At 37.0% G+C, this 24,965-nt stretch overlaps 2 protein-coding genes across 2 annotated transcripts; one reads left to right on the forward strand and one right to left on the reverse strand.

Annotated features, from left to right (window-relative positions):
* The first annotated feature begins 8,913 nt into the window (after positions 1-8,913).
* On the forward strand, positions 8,914-13,083 carry LOC125677471 (uncharacterized). Its single transcript, XM_056158573.1, has 4 exons — positions 8,914-8,969; positions 9,846-9,915; positions 10,097-11,026; positions 11,303-13,083. The coding sequence occupies exons 2-4, from the start codon at positions 9,846-9,848 to the stop codon at positions 11,350-11,352; spliced, it is 1,050 nt and encodes a 349-aa protein (XP_056014548.1). The 5' UTR covers positions 8,914-8,969; the 3' UTR covers positions 11,353-13,083.
* Positions 13,084-15,764: 2,681 nt separating this feature from the next.
* Positions 15,765-22,856, reverse strand: LOC125674215 (heat shock 70 kDa protein 12A-like). The gene is made up of 4 exons (XM_048911313.2): positions 22,596-22,856; positions 20,519-20,740; positions 18,627-18,774; positions 15,765-18,055 (listed from the first exon to the last, which is right to left on the reverse strand). The coding sequence occupies exons 1-4, from the start codon at positions 22,800-22,802 to the stop codon at positions 17,007-17,009; spliced, it is 1,626 nt and encodes a 541-aa protein (XP_048767270.2). The 5' UTR covers positions 22,803-22,856; the 3' UTR covers positions 15,765-17,006.
* Between the last annotated feature and the right edge of the window lie 2,109 nt (positions 22,857-24,965).

Here is a 24,965-nt window from a genome sequence, read left to right on the forward strand (position 1 = left end):
GATCCTATCGCACTGCCTCCAGATATAGACACTTCCTCATCTGAGGCATTGACAATGCTGGTCACAAACGTTCTCTCCCTAGCAGAAGTGTGCGGCACCAATAAGACGTCCGAGATCTGCTTGATCTGAGGGCTGACTACAAAGTCTTCCAACTCCTTATCCAAACGACAAGGGCATAGGATGACTGAAGAAGCTGGGACCCAGATAGACTTCGTTACTGAAACTTTGGCCTGCTGTCCCTGTCCTGGGCGTCGGGACGTCAAAGGGACCTTCTCTTCCAAGGTCATGGTGTCATGCTCCAGGTCTAAATGAGCCTTCTGCTGATGGAGAAACTCCATGCCTAGCAACATATCGTCCTGCAGGGGGGCCAAAAACAGATATTATGTTCTGTGTCTCCAAGGCGAACTCCCACAGGACCAATGATGAAGCCCCTCATCCTGGCATTTTCCGTTGCCTGAACCAAGGTCACGTGCTGTTTGATGGGAGGCTTAGGGTCCAGCTCCTCGTAGACCCGGGTGGACAACACACTCACCTCTGCCCCAGTGTCTATCACTGCCTGTAGTCTCACTCCCTGGACTACCCTTTAAAGGGTTCTCCCGCATGCCGGAAGGGCATGTCCACTGTCCCGCTCTCGGCTCGGCCACTGACCACCCCCAGCCCACATTCCTCCTTGGGCTGATCCTGTGCCATAACTGGCTCCGGGCACTCACTACGCTTGGGCGCGGAGTCCGCGCCTGCCTCCTCCTCCTGATTGGGCGAGGGCTCCAGGTCCGGCAAGTCCTCCGAATCCTCCGGAAAATCCTCCCCGATCCCCTGGTTCACTGCCCCGAATCCTGGCAGTTCCGGCACCACGATATCCTCAGGGAGCCTGAATCCTGGCGACACATCCCTGGGAGAGGGCTCGTACCTGTCCTCCTCCTAACCTATAACCCAGTCCTCGGATTCCTCTTCCTCGGGTACCTCCCTGAACCTCACTTGGAGTGTGCCCTTACTGGATCGGCGCATGCAAGAGGGTCCCTGCCTGTGTCCTGCAGTCCGACTTGTACCCGTGCGAGCATTGCACGATCCTGGCCTAGCTGGGGAGCATTCTGATGTCAGCTTCCTGACCTCCCCCTGTATAGGCCCTGCACTAGACTGTGGCTGGCGGGTTTTGGCTCCCTGCCCCCTTGGTTCTGATGAACGCGGTTGTGCGTCTTGGCCGTCCCTAGGCGTGACCCTGGTTCGCCTCAGTTTTCCCTCGCCATTCCGGGAATTCCCGCTTAAAATGTCCCATGGCCCCACATTTGAAGCAACCTGCTGGCTTTCGGTTGCCGTTTGATGATGGCGATGAAGGTGTCCGAGAGAGGATCCGCCCTCGGATTTCCTTCTCTAACTCCTCAAGGCGCTGACGCATCTCCTTGTCATCATTGGGAGCTTCAACCTGAGCTACCTGCCTCTCATCCCTCATGGGCTTGGATGAATTCATCTGCTGATAGTACTGTATTCGGTCGACTGCTTCCTCGACTGTCTTGGGCTGGCCATCTAGGGCATAAAGTCCTGCGTCTCCATCCTCAGCACCGTAGCACAGCCGTGGAATGGCATATACACATGAAAATCCGGCACAGACGGGAGAGCCTGGATAGCCAGGGTAAGCACCCTGTCAGCCCAATGTGGCAATGACTCGCCCACATCCCGTGATGCCGACTGAAAGTTCAACTGATGCGTGAAACCTGGTGCAAATAACCCAAAACGTTTCTCAAACCGCCCAATGATGTCAGCCAAAGAGAGACTGCGGTCTGTTTCCATCAACAGGGTGTAGTAGTCACTTACTGTCCCCTCCAATGAAAGGCAGAACTGATCGTGTTGTTCCATCTAAGTCCACTGTTGGCTGTGGGTGGGCCAGGAAAATGAACTTGTGCAGGAAGGACTTCCAGCTAGAATTTCCATCGTACCGCAAATCCTTGTACTGGGGTGCGTTTCTACTGAAGGTCATCGATTGCTCCCCTTCACAAGAGTACTGGGGGGATATATAACATGGTGTGAGATATTGGAGCTAGGAGCTAGTCCCTGGGCAGAATGCCCAGATAATGGTGCGTGTCGTTCTGGTTCACCTAACTGGGGTTGAATGTGCGTTACTCTACCCCCTCATCCTCCAACCTACAAGCCGTGGTACCAGAGGTCCCCTGTTGTCGATACGGGGGAGACATCATGGTAGGGTAGGGCATATGTGTGCTAGCGTAACCACCAGGCATGGGAGGTATCAAAGGCTGGGTGTGGGGGGTCTTGCACATGGGATGGGTAGGCATGCGAGACTGGGGACCCTGTAAGCAGATCACAGCCCTGGCTGGGCTGTGGGGACTCGTAACTCCCGTAGTAATCTCTGGCTCCGAAAATGGGGCGAATGGGGAATACGGTCCAGGAGTGGGGTGCTGCAAGAGTGAACCCAAGTCCATCTGGGGCACATCCTGACTAAGCTGGCCTAGGGCCTGATCATCAACCCACGAATGAGGGGTGGGGCTGACCTCCTTGACACTGGAGTATAGGAATGCAAAGAAGGGGTATGATATTCCGGGAGACTCCCAGAGCTGGGTACATGACCATCCCCCTTGACTGGAGTAGGCCTCACCGGGACATTAGGAATAACTGTACCCCCACGAGCGGACAAGAAATCCTCCTCCCACTTATCCCAATCGCTAAATCCTGGGGTGTCATGACCAGACCCTTTCTTGGGCGAATCTAATCCCATTAGATTCCCCGGGAAGTCACACCTACGTTGCATATCCCAATCTAATCTATAACCTTCATCAGAGCCACACTGCGTGTCAGGAAACCTGTCACCCTCCCTAGAGCCAAACTGTGTGCCACTAAGCTTCACTTCCCCATCTGTCGCATCCCTTAACCTACCCCCCCCCCCTCTCTAACAGGAAGGCAAAGACGGCGTGAAATAACGTTCGCCACCGCCTGAGGATACCTGGGAGTACGCGGGTACATTCCGCGTGACCACAGGTGTGTCCGGGTGAAGGCGCAAGCATAATGCCTCATCTATAGACATATCCATCTCACATGTAAATAATCCACAAAAATGTATCAAAAATGCAATCAAGGAATGTCTAAATTGATTCAGTAATTAATAAAAAAATTCCCTGTCAATCACTAAAATCGAAATCTATTCCTAAGTAGAAAAAGGAAAAATCCCAAATCTGACACTACCCGCCAATATGGCGACCTAACAACGTAATGTGGGAAAAGCAAAAAAAATGCAATAACCCACCCAGGAAAGTCCGAGGCCTCGAGTTGGACGCCAATAAAGTATCTATAGTATGTATTACAGTGTATCTACATAAATAAACTTAACTGCTCTGCCTGTTGTCGGTCTCGGCTTCGGATAAGTCCTGCTGTACGTCTGCCATATATCATAACCGCGGGAAATCTCCCAATCGGAACTCCTCGAATGTCTAGCGCACTCGACATAGATCTCGGATGTAATACGATGGCATCCATGAGCGAATTTGATGCATTGCTGTGACGTCACATTGACAATGCATCAAATTCGCTCATGGATGCCATCGTATTACATCCGAGATCTATGTTGAGTGCGCGAGACATTCGAGGAGTTCCGATTGGGAAATCTCCTCGAGCTGTCGGATGTTGATCCTCCGCAATTCGGGGATAAACAAATCGTACTGGGGAAGACTCCCTAGATACTACAACCCTATAGCATTGCATCTCTCCCGATTAATTGCACTGAAAACGATATTGATTTTGTGATCTGCCAAATGGAGCACAGTAGTTCACAAACGTATCAAAAATACATGTAATACTCTGTGTAGGATCTACAGGGGCGTTACCCCCCCCCCCCCCTCTTTTAGTTGGACTTTTTAAAAAGGTCATTTTTGCCATTTTGGGGTTTTCATACCCCCTTCTATCTCGAGCAGAAAAAATATAAACTTGGGTCACACCCCATCCCCTGAAAATTTTCTGGATCCGCCACTAATGCTTACTTCAACGTATGCCTATTACACATGAATATCACTTTTTTTTTTCAATATCAAAGTTTTACGGACTCTAGGAAGGTGAGGAATTGACTACAGTCACCGTGTGTTGTCTGCAGTACCTTGGTCGTGTCCTTGCTGTTGCTTATGTCTGTATTTATTACAACAAAACACTCATTCATTATTTATCTGTCAGAAACAGAATACTGAGGAAGTATGGACACGTCTGTCTGGTTGGAATATAATATCCATATACTCCGTGCCACAACGTAAGTCATAGGATTGTTGCAATGGTTCGGGGATAAAGTGTTCTTATTTCTTCTTAGTTTAGGAATATAACCTTTCAAGGACAATATATATCATTATTCAAATTTTGTATTTGCAAGTTGCAAAATCTCTATTTCAAATTTACTTTGATTCATTTTGTTCATTTGTGTCATTATATTAGATGAATTGGAGTCGAACTTTAGAGTGTGGAAAAACGGTTTTCATACTCACTGAACCTTTTCTCTTATATTTCTTTTGAAATTGACACTGCTTTCATCATACATTAATCTCTGTGCTGATACGTTTAGTCTGCTTTATTACACAAATGTAAATGAAACAGAATGATCAATTTCTTAAAATAATGAACACTGAATTCAAAGGGGCATTATCTTTAATTTTGTCACCAAAATTGAATTCAATGAAAATTGTTCTATATATTTCAGTAATAACACCAGTATTTAATTATTTCAAACACGTTTTAACCTCAAAACAGGCATTTTGGTGATTAAATAATTACTGTCTTGCAAGACAATAATTCTTCTTTATATATTTCTTTACATTCAAAAGCGGTTACCTAACATAGTTTTATTATGTTTCTCTTGTTTTTGTGTAAAGTAAATGTTTTTATTTTATTATTCATTAAAAATTGAGGGTCTTGCTTTGTACAACAATACAGAATTCTAGCAAAAATTAAAAATATGAGACACATTTCAAATCAAAAATCTGGACTCATAAATATGGAATTCAGTTATATTTTGGATTTACTGAAATATATTGTGTAACAAAATTTACATAAAACCAAAAATCAGCAAGGTAGCTTGGTAGCAGCATATACCTTCTATTTCAATCAAGTCTTGATTAATTAAAAGAGAAATTAATTATAACATGTCTAAGATTGCATATTACAGGGGGAAACCTGAATTTGTGTTTCATTACATTGCTCAATAAAAACTAGAATTCAAACTTGACATTTCATTTTGCACATCCAAAAATGTGTCAGATTATGAAAGTGCTGATTATATTTAATGAAGTCCACAGAGGTACACAAAATAAACAACTTGATAGCTTTTTCTTTTACTATAAATGATGCCTCCACATAATATATAAGTTCATGTATTATAGCTATAAAATAGCATGGATAGCTTAAACAATAGCATTGATAACTATTTAATGGCACTGATAGCTATATAATAAGCATTGATAACCTATTTAATAGCACGATAGCTATATAACAAGCACCGATAACTATTTAATAGCACTGATAGCTATATAATAAGCATTGATAACCTATTTAATAGCACGATAGCTATATAACAAGCATCGATAACTATTTAATAGCACTGATAGCTATATAATAAGCATTGAAAACCTATTTAATAGCACGATAGCTATAAAACAAGCATCGATAACTATTTAATAGCACGATAGCTATATAATAGCACTGATAACTATTTTATAGCACTGATATCTATATAATAGCATTGATAACTATTTAATAGCACTGATAGCTACATGTATATAACAAGCATTGATAACTATTTAATAGCACTGATAGCTATATAATAAGCATTGATAGGAATACGAGCACAAGCAAAATGTTACAACAATGAAATTAATGAAATCATATCAAATAAATGAATTCCTAAATGATATCACATATCACAGAGAAAATGGATATTAAAATGAATCACTGAGATAATCATGAGTCCTGATTAGGCACTGTATGACATATACACTGCCCACCATAAATAAGTATACACTCACAAAAATAAGTTACTTGAGCATGCAAAATATGGTTTACATCAGATTCAGATTTTTCTATGTGAAATACACAACTCATATATAGATAGATAACATTGGGCTTTTAACTTTTTATATCCTTAATTTTTTTTATCAAAATAATTTATTTTCTGAATTTTTTAATTTTCTAAAAAGAGATATCACGCAAACTTTAATTTTGAAACCATTTCAAATTAATCCTTATTTAATACATATCATTGTGTATTTAATATGTACTTTTATAAGATCTTCTGATTTTTCACCTTAAATAAATCAAATATACAAAACAGACTAAGCCAAAATACTGAATGATCATTATTGTTTCACATATATTGAAGTTGTACCCTTAAATAATTATTTTACTGAGATAAATTGAAAGTTATGCACAGTGAATTCAATTCTTTTTCATTATATCGAATATATTTCATTCCAAAACGTGTATTTTGCTTATGTGTCTCTACTTATTTATGGTGGGTAGTGTATGCTAGGTCTGGACACAGTTCTCAGGTTGCCAGAGTTTCTTTAATGTAGTCATCTACTTGTTGTTCCAGAAAATTCAGTGGCACAGCCCCACATTTCAAAACCACGGAATGAAAATCCCTGACGTCGAAGCGGTCACCTGAAGACAATAAAATCACAAACAGATGTATATTACAGTCATTCTGGTAATGACAATACAGTAAAGAATTTGTCCAAAATGTTTGTAAATATATTGGGTCTTTTACAATCTCTTTCCCACCCCCTACAAATATTAAGAAGAGCAAGATTCACACTACAAAATACACCCTCCAATACATTACATTCAGGAATCGGTCTCCAAAATCCCCCTTCTCATTGTTTCTTTGCTTATTAAGTCGGAGATATATAATATTCAGGAATGTAGAAATAATCAAACCAATAAATAAAATACTCCTGTGATTAACATATTTGATATATATTTAACATGTTAAATAAATGAAGTCCATATTTACATAATCAGCGACCTAGTTTCTTCGACTGTAGCAGTCAGATTCAGATACCCTACTTCACAGCACGATTCTCGATGAATATAAAAACCTACCAATATAAAAACTAATATCTTTCACACCTATCACTAAACGTTACGAAATTCGAACTTGATCTGTAGTTTGCCACTCTGCAACTACACTGCAAATTTCAAACGAATCCTCGCAAGCATAACGGTATTTACGCCTCGAAAACCAACAGGACAGACGGAGCAGAAAACTATAGTCCCCTTCGGTTTTACAAACCGGTAAGGGATTAAAATCAGTTTTTAAAATATCTGAGTTATGAACAGCAACGTTTCACGCCACCATACTTTGAAAAATTTATATCAACTGTTGTGCAGTGTACGTTTTGTGTAACATCATTTTAAATGCAAATTTATGATGATACATGTACCTCAAATATCATAAATATCAAAGTCAAAAAGAACGGTGTTGTCTACATCCTTCATGCAAAGGTGCAGATAACGAACAGTGATTATATGTACTGTCTCATAACTCCTATAAGCAATACAAAATAGAGAGTTGGGCAAACACGGACCCCTGGTATACCAGAGGTGGGATCAGGTGCCCAAGAGGAGTAAACATCCCTTGTCGACCGGTCACACCCGCCATGGACCCTATATATTGATGAGGTAAACGCAGATATTCGTATTTAGAATCAGTGTGCCAGGAATGATCTAACAATTGGTATGAAACACGTCAGAGAGTATTTGGCCTATTGTATTGGCAAACTACACTTCTTTCTTTGCTAGAAATCTGAGGTACATTTCATTTCACATTTTTGTTTCTCGCAGAAACTTTTAAAAATCAGTCCCGAGCATGACTTCCGTATCTTTTATGTATTTTAAGAAGTAAAAAAATTCTTAAAGCCATGTTTAAATCTATTATGACTATTAAAGGGGCATATCTAGGGCTTTCGAGGCCTTGTGTACTAATCGCAGTGTTCTTGTTTCAACACATCAAAGTCTCAATCTTTTAATTAACTTTCATTTTGTCACCAAACATCGAATTCAATTTTTTGCTCTATATCATGTTTTAGTAAAAACACCAGTACTTAATCATTTCAAACACTTTTTAACCTCAAAGCAGTCACGTGAATATACAAATTTGGTGATTACGTAATTATTGTTTTGCAAGACACTAATTCTTCCATATATATTTCTTGACACTAAGAGCGGTTAAATAACGTACATGTAGTTTTATTAGGTTTCTCTTGGTTTTACACAAAATAATGTTTTTATTAATCATTGATATATATTCCTATGCCATTGGAAGGTTTTGAGAAAAATAGGTTGCCATCACTTTCACAGCTAATGCCCCTTTAAGCGGAATAAAGGGCAAAATATGACCCTTGAATGATCTCGTCCTTTATGGTCTATACTTTTAAAATGCATTCGATCTTACCCGGAGTCATGCTAAGCATGCAGAAATAATACTAATTTTGATGTTTTCAATTTTGTGAAATATGTCTTTAAAAAAATAATTTCTGTGTTAGTTCTCTGAACCGATGAATCCACATACACCATGTGTGTTTTTCGGGCTAACGTAAACGTGATTTTATTGTCGCATAGGCATATCATACTCAACAAAATTACCCGATTTGTATTCGTGTTATCATTATATTACGTTCCCATGCCAATTACCTTGAATAAGGTTCTAATCCGTGTGCTTGGAAACAAAGACAGTCCGTGAATCGTTTCTTTTTCCAGCCGGATCGTGATGTAGATTTTATTTAAATACTACATTGGCTAGCAATTCCAGCTGCGACGACACTCCCACCATTTGTTTGAAAGTCACGAAGAATGAGGTTCCCATCTTCTTCCAGCTTTGCTGACGAGGGATGTCAGAGGTATATATAAAACAGTAATACTAGCATTGTTACCTGTTCGTTGATTTTGTCTGAACTGATCCCGCTGTTTTCTGTTTGTAGAATACAACGACGAAGGTACGTAATAAAATTGCTTCATTTTGTGTTTTGTTGAAAAGTTATCTATAGTTCTGTTTTTAAATACTTTACAACAGGAAATTGATGCAACTTTGATATCTTGGTAATGTAGGCCTAAGGGGACTCTCTAATCCATTTGTTTCTGAATCCAGTGTGTATATTACTTATAGTATACAAATATTTTGACTTATTCAAATGAAATAAAGTTTAAACTAATCCATTTGTTGAACGCGTAAAACAATCTTCAAAGGGACGCAACTAATAGAATTGCCAAAGTTAAAATGTGATATAATATGTAACTACTCCTAATGTAATAAAGATATTACGAAAAATAGATATCCTCTTTATTTGCTTTTTATATCTTTTTTGTTAACGATTGCCACATATTGCATTGTGTGTTAAAAATTTACAAATTACTAGTATATTACTATCGAGGGAGGGCCGGGTGTTCCTAGTGCATGGATAAGAAAAATTATATGTTCTCCGGACCTTGCTTTCATAGAAGCGCTGCAAGTCGTTCCTTATGGTAGTCTCATGCCCCCTAATTATGGAGGATTTGGATTCGTTTGCATTATGTACGTCCATGCACAGGGGCTAAGCCCGTTTGGTCCCGAACTCTGTGATACCATAAATATTGATTTAGATATAATAGATATACATGTAATCTATATTTATGGTATCACAGAGTTTGGGCTCAAACGAGGTTAGCCCCTGTGCGTACATGCAAACAAAAAAGGGGGGCGACCCCCCATATTTGTAAATATGCAGTAGATGTACCTCAATAAAAATCAATATTTATATATTTACATTCTGTATATCTAATATTCCCTGTTTGTACATATTCACATTTATACCTGTATTTACAATTAATTTCAGATGCGTTATCCGTTCCTTTTAGGTGTATTCGTCATATTTGCCGGCCAGGCATATGCTACACATCAAGTGGGTTAGTTTCAAAATGTGTTTTTGAAAAAAAAAATAATTCTTCATCATGCAATAATGAAAAATTCTTCAATATTCTATTGGCATCTTATTTGATAATTTCAATAACATGATATGCAATCGATCTCGGTATAAACGATCTCAGTGTTTTTAAAATTACTTGAATTAAAGTTTAAACATTTAAGGACAACCCAAGCCTTCAAGAATACCAGGGCAAGGGAAAATAACGTCACTACCACTAGATGGCGTTAGCACACTACGACCTTCTCAGAGTTCCAGACCCTGCAAACCAACGCTACCACTAGATGGCGTTAACACACCACGACCATCTCAAGGTTCCAGACCCTACAAACCAACGGTGACTGATGACGTGAACAAAATGAAAATTCGCAAATTGTGGTGGACGAAAATACAACTGATGAAACATCGCTCATGCCAAAATAAACCTGGAGTAGAAGAGGAAAAGAACGAAGATGATGGAATACCTGAACAAGAAAAAAGGAACAGACCAAGCTTAAAGAAATGGATTCCAGAGAAAGGAAATTCCATCAACATCTCTCCAACCAAAAATGCTACTATACCTGTACGACAGACGAATGGTAAACCAAGTAAACACACCACAAATTCTGGCATAAAACGGAGGGGCAAAACCAGTAAAAGGGTGAAAAGTAAAGAAAAAACCGATAGTAAATGCATTTTGGAAAAGAAAAAAGCTACAAATGCCACACAAAAGGCGAGAGGCAAACGGATGAGAAATGCAAAAATACCTGAAGATGAAAATGGAAAAGGATGCAAAGACAAAGTCTTAATTTTTTCCAAAAACCGAAATTCTATAAAATCTGGACAGAGAGCTAGAGACAAAGCAAACAAAAATTCTGCAAAATCTGGAAACAAAATCAGAGAAAGAGTCAGCATCAAAGGAAGATCCCAAGATATTCCCGATAGCAAAGACGTTACAGACCCCGGACAGCAGACAAGCGTCGCGCCAAGAAATGCTGATAGAAAACCTGGCTTACGAGGGGGAGTAAGAGGTGTGGAACAAATCGTTAGAATAACAGAAACCAAACCTGGACACAACAAGGAAGGCGAACCATACTTTCCGGGACAGAATGAAGGTATGGAGAGGCAAAATTGCCATTTTAATTAGATTGGCAAAATTACATAGTTACAATGAATGAAGTGTGGTATCGTTATACTTTTCAATGCAGTAGGTTTATGTCTTAAGTTTTATAAAATGAAAGGACAAAATTATGTCGACGTATCTATGAAAACTTTTGCATTGTGAAGATTGAAAAATTGTGAAGTAAATTCGCATTGTGCATAATTTACATATTAGCTAGTATCCCAAATGCATTTTGGATGTATCATTAAATCACTCTTATTATTTTCAGGCAATTCGGCTACACCGGGAGAACGGTCTCCTAGAAAAGACAGTGCATGATAACAAGTTTTCAACAGTGTGAGAGATGCGATATCAAAGACGGGATTTTCGCTTGTGAAAAGTCTGAAAATCCAATATAAAATGATGGTTTGATTTTGATATCGATCACATGTTGATTAAGATTGATTTGATTTGATCGTGCGGAAGGCCACCGCGGCCGTCCTATATGTACCCAATTGGTAATGTCCATTTATTATATATTTTCATGCTTTGATATGGTGTGACAATTGTGTGGTATATTGCATGCTGTTTATGCTATGGGATTTACGTATTATATACCACTGAATGACATACATGTAGTATACCAAGGGATTTCTGTGTTATGTACCACTGTATGATAGGGTATACTATGGGATTTCTATGTTATTATATGTCACTGCCTGATATGGTATACTATGGGACTTTCATGTTATTATATACCACTACATATGATACAGTATATTATGGGATTTCTATAGATAGGATCTCCCATGGTTTGTGGTTGGATATGATTATTATCCAACAAGTTGCGAGTTTTCTATCTCCGAGCCTTGGCGAGTTGGATGATAATCATATCCAACCACAAACCATGGGAGATTCTTTTTATCACATATTTTATTCTAACATAGCATTGAATTTGCATTTCCAAAATATTCTGTTTTGTTTACCACAACACGAACTACATTCGTAACGTTAACATTACGCCGCTACAAATAGTTCGTTAGGAAATACAAATAAAAATGAATATTGGCAGTCACAATGTTTAATTCATAAAAGATCCTTTTAAATGAGGAGAAAAATTACATTCTAGGACGTTTTACATTAAAATTGTGTGAATAATAATGAACACATCAGTCATCCGAATCTGTGTCATAGATGACGCGCGGTTGTTGCTGTTTGTTTTGTTTTTTTATTATTTTTATTGTACATAGTCGTATGTGTGGATGTTAGAGATGAATTTTCTACCATGTATATCGCCATTTAGATAATTTTTATGTTTTCTGTGACATGGAGAGACGTGGAGCTTTCATGGTTGGATGTGCTTATGTTTCTGACATCTGTATTGGTGATGGAATCTTGAATGTGGCGTATCTCGGGTTGATTTGGTGCATGGAGTTGAAAAGTGGTAGAGCATTTGCTTTGTATCGGGGATGTGGTGAGTTTGACCCCCTCTCATGCCATTAAGACATGATATTATATATCCAGAGAGCAAAGACACAATATTTTAGAAGATCTTTGACAATTTACGGTTCGCAGTTATGGAATAATATGCCAGAATTTTTAAAATATTACCCAACATTGGAAACTTTTAAATCCGCTTATCTTAAAAAAAAATTTCATTCGGGAAATTAAAACCATATAGATTTGTTTTTGATTATTTTCAGTTTTATTTGTATTTGTTTATTTATTTATTTTGTTTTATTTTCAATTTTAATTATGTAAATAGCATACATGTATCTGTATAATACTGCTGTCTGTATATATGTTTCAGCATCACAATGTAAACTAGTTTTAAACTAATTGTGCTATCCTGTTTAAATAAAGGACATTATTATTATTACTATGATTGATTCAAACATGATCAAACATAGGTACATATTATAGTGATTGCTCTTTCGCCAAACGATGCTATGAAATTTTAAAAAGAGGTCCCTTGTCACGGCAAACGTTGGCACGTTAGAGAACCATCAATGCTACGAATCTGTGCGCCAAATATAGGTCAAAGTGTGTGGTGATTCATCATCTCAATATGAGTGAAAAATTATCGAAGGAGCGTAAAGCAAACAAACAAAATCAATACTACTGCTACTATTACATATACTTCTACTTCCGCCACTGCCAATTCTAACAGGATTGTCATTACTATAGTTGAGACAACATAAGTCATTTGCTTGTAAAAATAAGCGTATGTACTGTCATACACTTCGCGTAAAGTGACCACAATTTAAACTTCAGCACATTTCGGTATAATTGGGTCTCCAGTGGTTACTACAATGTACAGAGGTGTATTTACATTTATGCAATTTTTTTTCTGCAATGATTGCTACCATCATCACCCAATGAAACAATGTAATGTATATATTTTTATTTTTATATATTTTTAAAAATAAAAACTAGATTTAAGTACTAAAATATTATATCCTTGACTCATTCGTTACTTTAAAAGGAGGAGCTAATGCACCCTTTGACCTTGACGGCGCTCCATACTTGGTAATGATTCTTGGTGGGAAAAGAGTACCGATTCATTTCCCATAGACCTCAATGTTAACCTTCGGCCCTCTCACTAATTAACTATATCGATTTTAAACAATTGACCACAAACATTTCAAAGTTCATTCCAAGTGTTGATAAAAAATGACAAAAAATATATAGGGTCCCGTGCCTTTTATAGGCCATATTTGTACTTTTTTACAACACATAGCAATCTGCAGTAAATTACACACTTCATTTTAAGCACACCTCTACCATGGTAATTTCCTTAGTCATTTCTCGATTTTGTGCGATAATTTTTCATCCTGACAATTAATTTGAACCTCTGTAATATTTCGTTCAATTCCAAATAATTTCACTCTTGATATTAGCCAATCACGCAACACCTAGACATTTATACCTCCGCTCAATCTTGGGTAAACTCCGTCCGGGTTACGCATACGGGGGTTTGGTACTCTCATTCCTGGTGGCGGTATCTTAGGGAGGGAAAACTGCGCGTAGCATTGATGAAGTTTTCCGTCTGATTTCCTTTATGATATCCCATCAAGAAAAGAATTTTAAGATTTTTTTAAAATAGTAAAATGAATAGTTTCTCTCAAGAAAAAGCTTTAATTAATGTTTTTGAAATGGCACGTAGGAATACAAGTAGGCAACAAATGGCTGTGTGTTCAGGTCAGGTAGAATTACTGGGCAGAATTAAATGGATTGGATGCCAAATTAAAGGTACAATGGTTAAAAGATGAATTAGATAGGAAAGAAGAGGACTTGTAAGCGGTGACTCGGTGTATCCGGGGAAAACGTATTCTAGTAAACAGTACTAGTGTAGTGCAGATAAACTCCTGGGCCAAATCGTTTTATGAAAAAATCACACGAATTTTTCATCCAATCAGCATCGTTGTCAAGTCATCACTTTAAGTTATTAAATGATTCCGCGAACAGGTGACATTAAAAACCCAGATCGAACTTCTTTGCAACAAACATGTATTCATTGTCTATGATGAAAACAATTTCAAAAGATACATATACAAGAGATTCAGTGAATGTAAATGTGGTAACAATCTTAACCACTGCTACCAACTCGATTAGAAAATACTGTCGTGGCACACACGTCATCGTTATTTTTACATACGAATCTCCGACAGTGTCCCTTATTCGTAACAATGCAACAAAAAGTGGCCAGTATTTTAAATGCCAAGGTCCCGATAATCAAACATATGTCAACAAAAGAAATAAATGTAACAACTGCAAGAAAAAAATCTCCAGCTGAATCAATTTCTTCGAACAATCTCTCGATTTTATCCCAGTCAGAACCCATTGTTGTGAAAATAAATAAGGCGATGGTCAAAGAAATACTCTTGAAGACTAACACAGCGAGGAATATGTAAATGTTGTAGTTAAAACAACAGAGAACAGTTATAATTCCAAGAAAAATGCCCATCACAATAAATACCGCTTCAAATCGTCCATAGTCAATGTCATCCGCTGTTGCTGTTAGAATTCCGTATTCTATACCATCAAAAGTAAATCCAATGTAACATCGAAAAAGAAAGTTAAAATTTTTGTTCAGTTTTTTCCGGAGAAACTTCTCTGGAATAAACCTTAAAAACAGCATTGTTACGTCAAATATCAGACAATCACACTCCCAATCGCAGTTCCTCATTGCGTTAGCTCCCTAAACTGGAGAATAAAGTAATACACGTGAATTTTACTAAATTCCCAGTCCAGTTTTTTGAAGACCAGTATCTCCGTTCAGATTGACTGCATGAACATTCGCTACAGTTTGGTTATTGATAACCTCAAACTAAACTAGCCCTATTCAGTGTATCCTCGTTCGATATTTTAAATTCTGCAACCCCTGCGCCGTAAATCATTGTCATGAAATATAATTTGTGAACGCCTGAATAAACCCGAGTTATCTTATCTTCCCCTTTGTCTATACATGTATACTATACCCCATTTTCAATAGTCTGCAACGTCTGATGAACGAACCCGCCTTCGGTAACTACAATGTTCAATTGTTTAAAATGTATTATTCATTGAATAGTCATTAAAGATAATTTTAAACTGTTTAAAAATCAAAGTAAGGTTAAATATTAATGCTAATTTCTCGACGTAAGGTTAACAAAATGCAATAAAACACTAATTTACCCTTATATATACATGTGTGTATATATATATATATATATATATATATATATATATATATATATATAACCCTCCGCCTTCAACATTGATCCTAACCAAATAAACCACACTTTACTAGTGTTTACCATTGTGCATATATGTATATATTTACAGCTATAATTCATTGTATAGCAATATATGTAGTACTAAGAATCAAAAAGTAATAAATAATTAATACATATTCCTTTAGTCACCCCAGTAAACACATTTAACATTGACACTATTGTGAAGGGGTCGTGCGATATGCGATGCGACGAAAGCCGTTAAACCTCGCATTTTAATTAATCAATTAAATATACCACGCTGAATGCAATGCATAGATAGTAGTTAGCCATGACATGCTTACACTCAATTCCAATTGTCACCCCCTGCTGTACACATTTTGTAGACAGGGAGTGAAGTGCATGATGTATGATAAAGCAATACTTAGATCTGCAGGAATTACTTTGTGTCAATAACATTAAAATATGGAATATGAAGTGTAATTCAGTGTCAGTCTTCTACAAAATAGGTGATTCGTCCTGAGGGACCCTACACATATTTTACAATACACATACTGGAGAGAGAGAGAGAGAGAGAGAGAGAGAGAGAGAGAGAGAGAGAGAGAGAGAGAGAGGTGATAAAACATGTATAGTGAGGACCATTTTTAACTATTTGACAGTTGTGAGGACAGAAAGTACACTATGAGGACAAAATTCTGTCCTCACAATTACGTTCCCATAAACGTGATCCACAGCATGTGAAAAATGTAGATACAAAATATTAGATTAGTGAGGGCAAATGGTGTGGGGACATGTCTTACAAATATTCTCTCTCAAAACCATTTTTTCACAATTCGAAAGAGAGCATTAGATAAATTTTTATAGGTGTCCCTATACATGTAGCTACACATACATGTAACACAGTACATTCTTGCCGTTACAATAACATGTCCGTGTGTTCTCTTCTAGACATTATGAGGACGTCCTCACTAAACAGAGAGAGAGAGAGAGAGAGCTGTATAATCCGATATGCATAGGATACCTTTTGTCGGAATACACAGTATGTAGGTGTAAACAACGTAAAAACAATGAAAATATGAAATTGAGAATGACAATAAGAGTTGGAGTGCCCAGTAAAACGGATTTCACAGGTGTCGGATTAGGCAGTTTTCACTGTATACGTACATGTACATGTATATATTTTTTAAGTGACTTTTCCTTTTATTTTATGAAATTATATTGTTTTGGAAATAATTCACATTGCGTTTTTAAACCGTTCACAAATATTCTGCTCATCGTTCAGTCCAATAAATCAATAGAATCTGTTATAACTTCCTTAGTGTCAAGAATTGTTGCTTTGTATTTTAATTCCGTAAGTCCAAACGTATATACCTCTTCACATATACGCTTCTCGTGTACGTGCTTTGGAAAAGGAAGTGTTATTGCCTTTAAAAATACACAAGAATCGTCGACCACAACAGGGTTTTCTTTCTCGGTGTAGTATATTTTCGTGGTAACACTCGTGTCATGTTTTGATAATGGGTGACCCTTAAGCTTAACAGTTGTTCCAGTTGCCAAGACTCGAGATCCACTTGAAATTATCTTAACAAAAGCTCCACGACATTTTTCTTTGCTGTCTTCATCTAAGAATTTGTGAGTTTCAGGATGAAGACCATGGACAAAGTTCAAATTTGCATGAACACCGTACGTATATCGCATTAACCTTGACGATATGGAAAGTGGAAAATGGCCATAGAGAACGGCGCCTTTCAGTACGGCCAAACTACAATGTTCCGGAATAATAATCGACTTCTTTTGAAAGAACGTTTTCAGCTTTTCCTGTAGAAGGATACACTCCCCAAATCCGCCAACGACGATGATTATTCGTATGTTAGGAAATTTATTGAGTATTTCTTTAATGTGATGAACTATGCCGCGTATACTCTTATCAAAGAAACCCTGCATCTGTAAAGCATCTATTTTTAACTTATCTCTTGCAATGCTGACGAAACGTTCATATTCGGAGGAATTTATTGCCTCCTTCAAATTTCGACCTCTTGATTTCGAGATTTCGGCTAGCGAAGCAGGAATGCGAACATTGTATGAACCAGTGGATTGGAGTTTAACGGTTCTTTTCTTTGTTTCAAATTCTCTGAGCAAAGTTTTGTAATCTTCTAAATCTTCCCTCTTCAGTTGATGCAATGCATCCACACCAAAGACTGTTTGAAACATTTGCACAAACTCTTCGTTCACTAATTCGCCGCCGTATTCACCCCCAGTTGCCTTATGAAGTTCCATAATGGTGGTTTTGGACTCAATCTCATGAACACTGAAATCAGCGGTTCCACCTGTGAAAAAAAAAAAATAAAGTATCAATGTATAGGAATATATAATTCCTAACGAAGTAACATTAAAGTGTAGTGTTAAGCATGCAATTTCAATTGCCTTTAATATCACACTACCATTCTAAATACATCTACCACTTGCTAACCAGTAATCGAAGTCAGTTCTCAGCCCCTGGATTACGAGTAAAAATACGGTATATTTTCCAGCAATTTCTGTAGTAACTATCATTTGCTTTTTTATCATTGATACTTTCTTTTACGTTTTCAAGTTTGAAATAACGAGAGTTTCCTGCAATTCATAAGACAGTCATGTAAAAAAACAAAAAAAACAAAAAAAACAACAAAAAAACCCATGGATTATATGGTTTGCATGTACTTACAATATGACGGATATTGGGGCACTAAGCTATGGAAAGCACACTTTTATACTGATATGTGCACAGCTGTTGTACATACACGTGGTAAATGCAGTATTATTAACAATGAGCATTTTAGTCAAATTGAATTCATTTCGTTTAAACGCAAAACAAGCACATACGAATATGGTGAATGGTATAAATTAGAGACATCATACCCCCAATGTCAGCGATTACGTATTGCGATCCTTTGTATGCTATGGAGAGTCCATCTTCATTTATCATTTCCATTGGGAATGTCCGACAATACAGTGACGCTGCTTCCGGTTCCAGAGCAAGAAACAACTGACCGCTGTCTATTCCTGCCTACATGAATCGATACCATCTTCAATACCTCATTGTCAATTAACAAAAGATAATTAATGTCATGGAGATACACATCCCTAATAAATGAGTTAAATCCGTGTATTGATCGTTATCTATTTATCTGGTCAAGATATAGGACTCACAGCGGGTGTGTCCGGTCGACGGGGGATGCGTACTTGTCCTACGCACCTGAACCCAGCTCTTGTTTGTTCAGGGGTCCGTGTTTGCCCTATCTTAATTACGTATTTCTTATAGGAGTTATGAGATTTGATCACTGTTCGTTACCTCCATCTTTTCATTTAAATTGAAATTTAAATGATATTGAATTTCCTAATTTTTAAATAAATATGCATGTAATGATAATATCGATGGGACATCTTAATTTCACATTTTTATGAAACATTCTTTGAATATGATATCTCAGCAAACTAAACTTATTGCATGTAGTAGCTTCCCTTATTCTGGAATTGTATATAGAACAATTAGAATAAAAGTGCGTGTCTTAGACAATTAATTTTGCCTAATCTATTTCTTTAAAGTGTCGGTAAGAAGAAAATGTCAAAATCTATTCATGTAATCCAATAAAACTTCCTCATACGTGGAACTATTTAACCCTCAAACCTAACAGAGGTTCAGGTATCCTAGAGCATGTCAAGTCTCTGATTTTCTAACAATACCAACCTCTCCAAGAAACGTTCTCCACTGATATGAGAATATAAAGGCTCGAAATCAATCACTGCACAGCAGTTTTCAAAATTATACCGATAACAAACAATGTTGGGAAACACGTGGGTTTGGGTCACAGTTCGGTCCAGAGCAAAGTCTGAATATGAAATAGAGAATAACAGGTAAAATTCCAAGAGGTGATCCTTTCATGATGGGTAACAATTAACATACAATGTAGGTTTTGTACATTATATTAGCATAAAGCTGCATAAAGTATAAGATTTCAAACATTGATTTTCACCCTTCGTCCATCAACAAAGAGAAGAAAAAAACCATGAGAATTTCATAAATACCTTGTACAATATTATACCATATATCAGATGTACAATGTATGTATATAACAAAGTGAACGTATATCTATCATTACACGTATGCTTCGGTATTCATGAAGTATTATATACGATATAGGAGTTCTTACTGGCCATCAAAATCGACATCTAGTGCTTTTGTTTTAAAAGTAAATGTATTTTGAGCAAGAATCCGATGCAATCTCAGATGGATAAAATGACGTAGAACCGGAATTATATCATATACATAACATGTTGTCTATATTTGACGGTATTTTGACATTAAATGACTATTTTGTACGCAGATTTTCCACTGGAAAATATCGAGCGCTACCTTGGAGTGAGCTTATTTTCTTACCATAGATTTATCGTTACAGTATACATGTACATGTATACGTATGCGATAGTTCAAAGCTTCACTAAAAATTAGTGAAATTGCATCACTTTAGATGCTCAGTAATCCAAATGACTGTGTATATCAGGGATACATGTAGCTTATGTGAAGATGTATTGGATATGATTTCTTTTATGAAATAAAAGATTTAGTCTTCCTTAATCGAGTTTTACGGAGGCCCAGAAAGGCTTTATCGTATGTAGTCCTTTATCATAGACTTTCATAGGACATGAATATAGTACATGTACAATATCACAAAACCTGAACATTTGAAAAAATAGCATAATACTTCAAAATCCTAACATGAAGTGAAAATTAATATAAAGTACACTTTTACCTCGATAGCCGCTTCCCTCATGAATTGTTTCGCTGCATCAGTCGATATTGCTGGCACTGTCAGAATAAACTTGACGTCAGACATGGTAATGGTCAAGAGGCGGTCCTTCAGTGTCCGAAGGAGATGAGTTTTTAGGTACTCAATGGACAAGGAAAATACTCTCAGCGCCGGGAGAACTTTGTCGTTGATGTCTTGTATTTCCATTCCTCTAGTAACCATCTTCTGAATATGTCAGTAACAATAATATAATTAATGATAGTTTCATAGGTCATGATGCTCACCCAATTCGCCCTGTTCATTAGGCTAAGCTTCGAACAAAATAACTAAAAACTTTCAACTGCTAATAAAGTCCCAGGGGTTTACACTTGCATGTACAATACGATGCTTATTTATTCATTATACTACATGAGTCTATTTCCTTCAACTGAGGTTCTTGAGAAGAGAGTAGGAGTTGATCGATTCAATTATTGCGCGCAATAATCTAATTGATGTGCATATCAAACCAATATTCCTCTCATCACTTCAATTGATATGAGCAATAATGGAGTTGATAAGCGTATCAATTTAATTATTGCACTTAAAAATTAATTTAATGCGCACATTATTTAAATTTATGCGCACATCAATGTGATAGAAATACTGCTTTCGAAAATTAATTAAGAGCTCGCTATAAAAGATCCAATGATCTCTTTAATTCAGTTGAAGATATAATCATTTACAATAATATCGTATAAGGAATTCATTCGCGCGTCAATTTTTTTTTTATAAAGAGCAACAGTTCAATTAAAGATGCCGTGGATATGTTGAATTAAATATATCTCTAATTAGATAGCATTTCCTTAAAAGAAATGCTGCACGCATCAATTGAATTAATGATATCAATGAGAGCATTAATTCAACGGATGCGCGCAATAATTCAATTGAAAATAGCAATAATTCAATTCCATATGGTGTGCATTAATTGATTTATTACTCTCTTCCATTGAATTATAGCGCGCACCAATTCAATTGTTGATATCATCAATTTATTTGAAGAGAGCACCAATTCAATCATTGCGCGCACCAAATTAGCTATTAATAAATGCTATTAATAATTCACTTAATAATTCAGAATTGAAGATATCATTAATTATCTAAGGAGACATTTGATTGAATTGTTGCGCGCATCCGATGGATTGATGGTATCTTCAAATAATTAAAGATATTTTCAATTATCATCGTTTATGTTAATTTGGCGCTCCATGGAACTTTTTCATTCCTTTTTCATTCTTAGAGGCTAATCGTATCGTTTAAATGTTACAATGTAATTATCTATAACATATTTGCAAATAAAAATGTCTAAAGAATTAAATGTATCTCTAGAAGACAATGCTTATGCACCACTGAATTTCTTTACGTTTTTGATCAAAATAAGATATTGTCAACTTTTCGATGACAAATGATATGAGAGAGAGAGAGAGAGAGAGAGAGAGAGAGAGAGAGAGAGAGGCTGTTTTGTCATACATGTACATATCCTTGTATCAAAACTGCAGCTGCATATACATGCTTTAGACATATGGTATGGGCTCAGGGCAATACAGTTCATATTCTTCATCGAACCAACATCGTCCCATCACCGAATACCAAATGTTAAGATTTGGAGAGAGAAATCATTGATTTCTAAGATAAGCATTTAGCTATTATAAATTGTCAATATGATGTAAGTTATTTGATTACAATTCAACCAGGGGAAAACCTTAGGTGTTATAGGCAATCAACATTTAGGTCCTCATAGTTATGAAGGACCACACACACGATAATACTAAGGAGGCTTTGATTTTTAACCAAGAGGATATCGTATCTATTAGGCAAATCAAGGTAACTACCAATAGAAAGACTGAGTGAGCGCAGCCGCGGTTCACCCCTCCCCCTCCCCTTTTCTCCTTAGCAGTGAAAACAACAGACATTACTGGGTCTTATTTTCAAGTGAAAAAGAAGACACACTTCCTCTTAGAATTGGAATATTACTCACCATGTACCTTAGTGAGTATACTGCCTTTTACAAACAGACCCATTTGCCTGGTAAACATACATGTACCTTTCGATAAAGGTCCATTTTGAACCGTGTGAAATAGAAGTAATCCCCTTGCAGATTGTCAGCCACAATGTCTGCAAATTTATCTTCTGCTTCGTATCCAAAGGAGTCAAAAGATTCGTCAGACTTTAGTAGAAGGCACGTGGGAGCTTTCGTGGACGCCAGACTTGACGTCCCGGTATACCATGAGTGTGAAGACTGGATATCCATCGGATTGCGAACAAAGGAATAGGCGTATCCACTGTAAGTAGTTCCAAAATCAATCGCAGCAACAACCAAAAACTCTCCTCTCTGTATCTCACTCTTTCGGTGCGATGTTGTTCCTTGTTTAGCCATATTAATAACAGGTGAATCTTCTTCCGCCTTCAAACACCTATTAACTTTGTCCTTGATCATACCTGAGTAGCTTAGTAAACGAATATCTTTATCATGTAAATAATGTTTGATCAGTTACGTGCTTGAAACGTTTCACATCTTAAACATACTTACTTCTATGGGACTAACCCCCCCCACACACACACACACACACACACGAGCATATCACAGAGTCTGGCTTGGGTGCCAATTAACAATACGCATGGCATATCACAGACTTTCTATAGTTTGGAGAGAGAGAGAGAGAGAGAGAGAGAGAGAGAGAGAGAGATTTCGTCGACAATCCATTCAGAAGATATCAGAATTTCGATAAAATTTAAAGACAGCGTAGTTACTCCCATAAGGCTCATCCGCAATTTAGATTTCGATAATTAGTTTCAGTGTCAATTTACAACATAGGATTCACCAATCTAAAATTAGAGCCTTTGACACGCTCACGGATATCACTACACGTAGAGATTATACGCTCACGGATATCGCTACACTTAGAGATATACGCGAGTGGATCAAAGGATCTAATTTTAATCAGATTGAGGATTCATTTATTTCATTTTAAGACTTTAAAACACATACTGTACTTATATTCAATGGTTGCATTGTTATATGTATATTTACAACCCGTACAAAAGTTCTGTTTTAACAACCCCTTTTTGCTACACTAGTACTGACCGTTTTTGCAGTAGAATAATAGAAAATTCATGACATCATCCAATCAATATTTCTTTAGCAGTACATCTTGTGAAGATAAGTCACATTTCAAAATTTTTTGCAAATATATATCATAAAATTTATCGTGCATCAAAAATAAGTTTGGCAAAGTGTTGCAACATGAGCAAGGAAAACGTACAAGTATGATAATGAGTCGTCCCATGCAAAAAGGGCCCTTATGTATATTGACGTCATAATGAGAAAAACGCTGGTAAAGATAACGTCATTATTTGCAAGTTGCGTCTGTTACTTATGTTTGCAATGCTGTCAATATAACGTGATTGTGTTTATATACATCATCTGGAACGATGCCGACATGTACCTGGAATTAATATGTTGACGGTGCTACCGTTTGAGCGAGCGCATCTTCATGTATGTACATATTTTGTAATGATCATGCTTTGATCAGGTTCAATTCAAATAATATCTATTTGCCAAATATTTTTATTATATTAATTTTCTCACAGGGTTTTATATTAAAATTCATTAAAACATGTATACATGAATGTGATTGAAATATTTTTATGCTAAATCTATATATACATTTTATTTCTACTGCCTTCACTGTGACTTGCTTTACCTTTGATGCATGATCTGTTCTGCTGTATGCTCTCAGCCTCTACTTTCCTTTTTTTCTACTCTCCTGCAATCTTTTCAAGTTACTAATTGTGTGTGATAAAAATGCCCAAACCTTTCAAATTTGTAAAACTGTGTTTAAACACCACTGCCTTTGAACACAAAACGCATTTCAATATAATGAAAATTTAAAAATAAATCGATAAATTCAACTATTGGGCAAGTATATGCCTTACATAAACATTGCACTTCGTTATACATTTCTCCTAATGGTGCACTGAATTTTGGAGCTAGGAGGCCACAAGATTAGGATGATAATCCACGTAAGTTCACAATCATATTCCAAGGTGTGCCTTTGCGAGATCTTGGCCACTTTTGACAAGGGACTTCTGGGATTGGCGTCAAAAAATTTTCCTTGTTAGAGGCATTCTATAATACGCCGGTTTCGAGATACACCCGAGTTATTTCCCTTTGGAGAACTCTCGTGGATAGTGAGGCGCGAAACAATTTGTTTACACGCGGGAGTGGGACTAATATTCATCACAGCGTAAGTGAATGTACTCAGTAAGTTTCTCATACACTGTTAGATCACCCAAATTCGACTGATACACAAACTAAGTAAGTTATAAGTATTTAGGGAGTAATTAAATACATAGAATTCTTATCATATAAAGTTATTTCGTTGGTTATAAGTACCATATCAAAGACATTACT

This window comes from Ostrea edulis, chromosome 3 (genome assembly GCF_947568905.1).
Source record: "Ostrea edulis chromosome 3, xbOstEdul1.1, whole genome shotgun sequence".
Taxonomy (NCBI): Eukaryota; Metazoa; Mollusca; class Bivalvia; order Ostreida; family Ostreidae; genus Ostrea; species Ostrea edulis.

Coding starts and splice junctions, on each gene's coding strand:
- LOC125674215 (XM_048911313.2), bottom strand. CDS start 22,802: ATGGATATCCAGTCTTCACACTCATGGTATACCGGGACGTCAAGTCTG. Junction 18,775..20,518: donor TGAGGGAAGCGGCTATCGAG/GTAAAAGTGTAC, acceptor CGATTCATGTAG/GCAGGAATAGACAGCGGTCA. Junction 18,056..18,626: donor CGTAATCGCTGACATTGGGG/GTATGATGTCTC, acceptor TTTTTTTCACAG/GTGGAACCGCTGATTTCAGT.
- LOC125677471 (XM_056158573.1), top strand. CDS start 9,846: ATGCGTTATCCGTTCCTTTTAGGTGTATTCGTCATATTTGCCGGCCAG. Junction 9,916..10,096: donor ATATGCTACACATCAAGTGG/GTTAGTTTCAAA, acceptor TAAACATTTAAG/GACAACCCAAGCCTTCAAGA. Junction 11,027..11,302: donor CTTTCCGGGACAGAATGAAG/GTATGGAGAGGC, acceptor TATTATTTTCAG/GCAATTCGGCTACACCGGGA.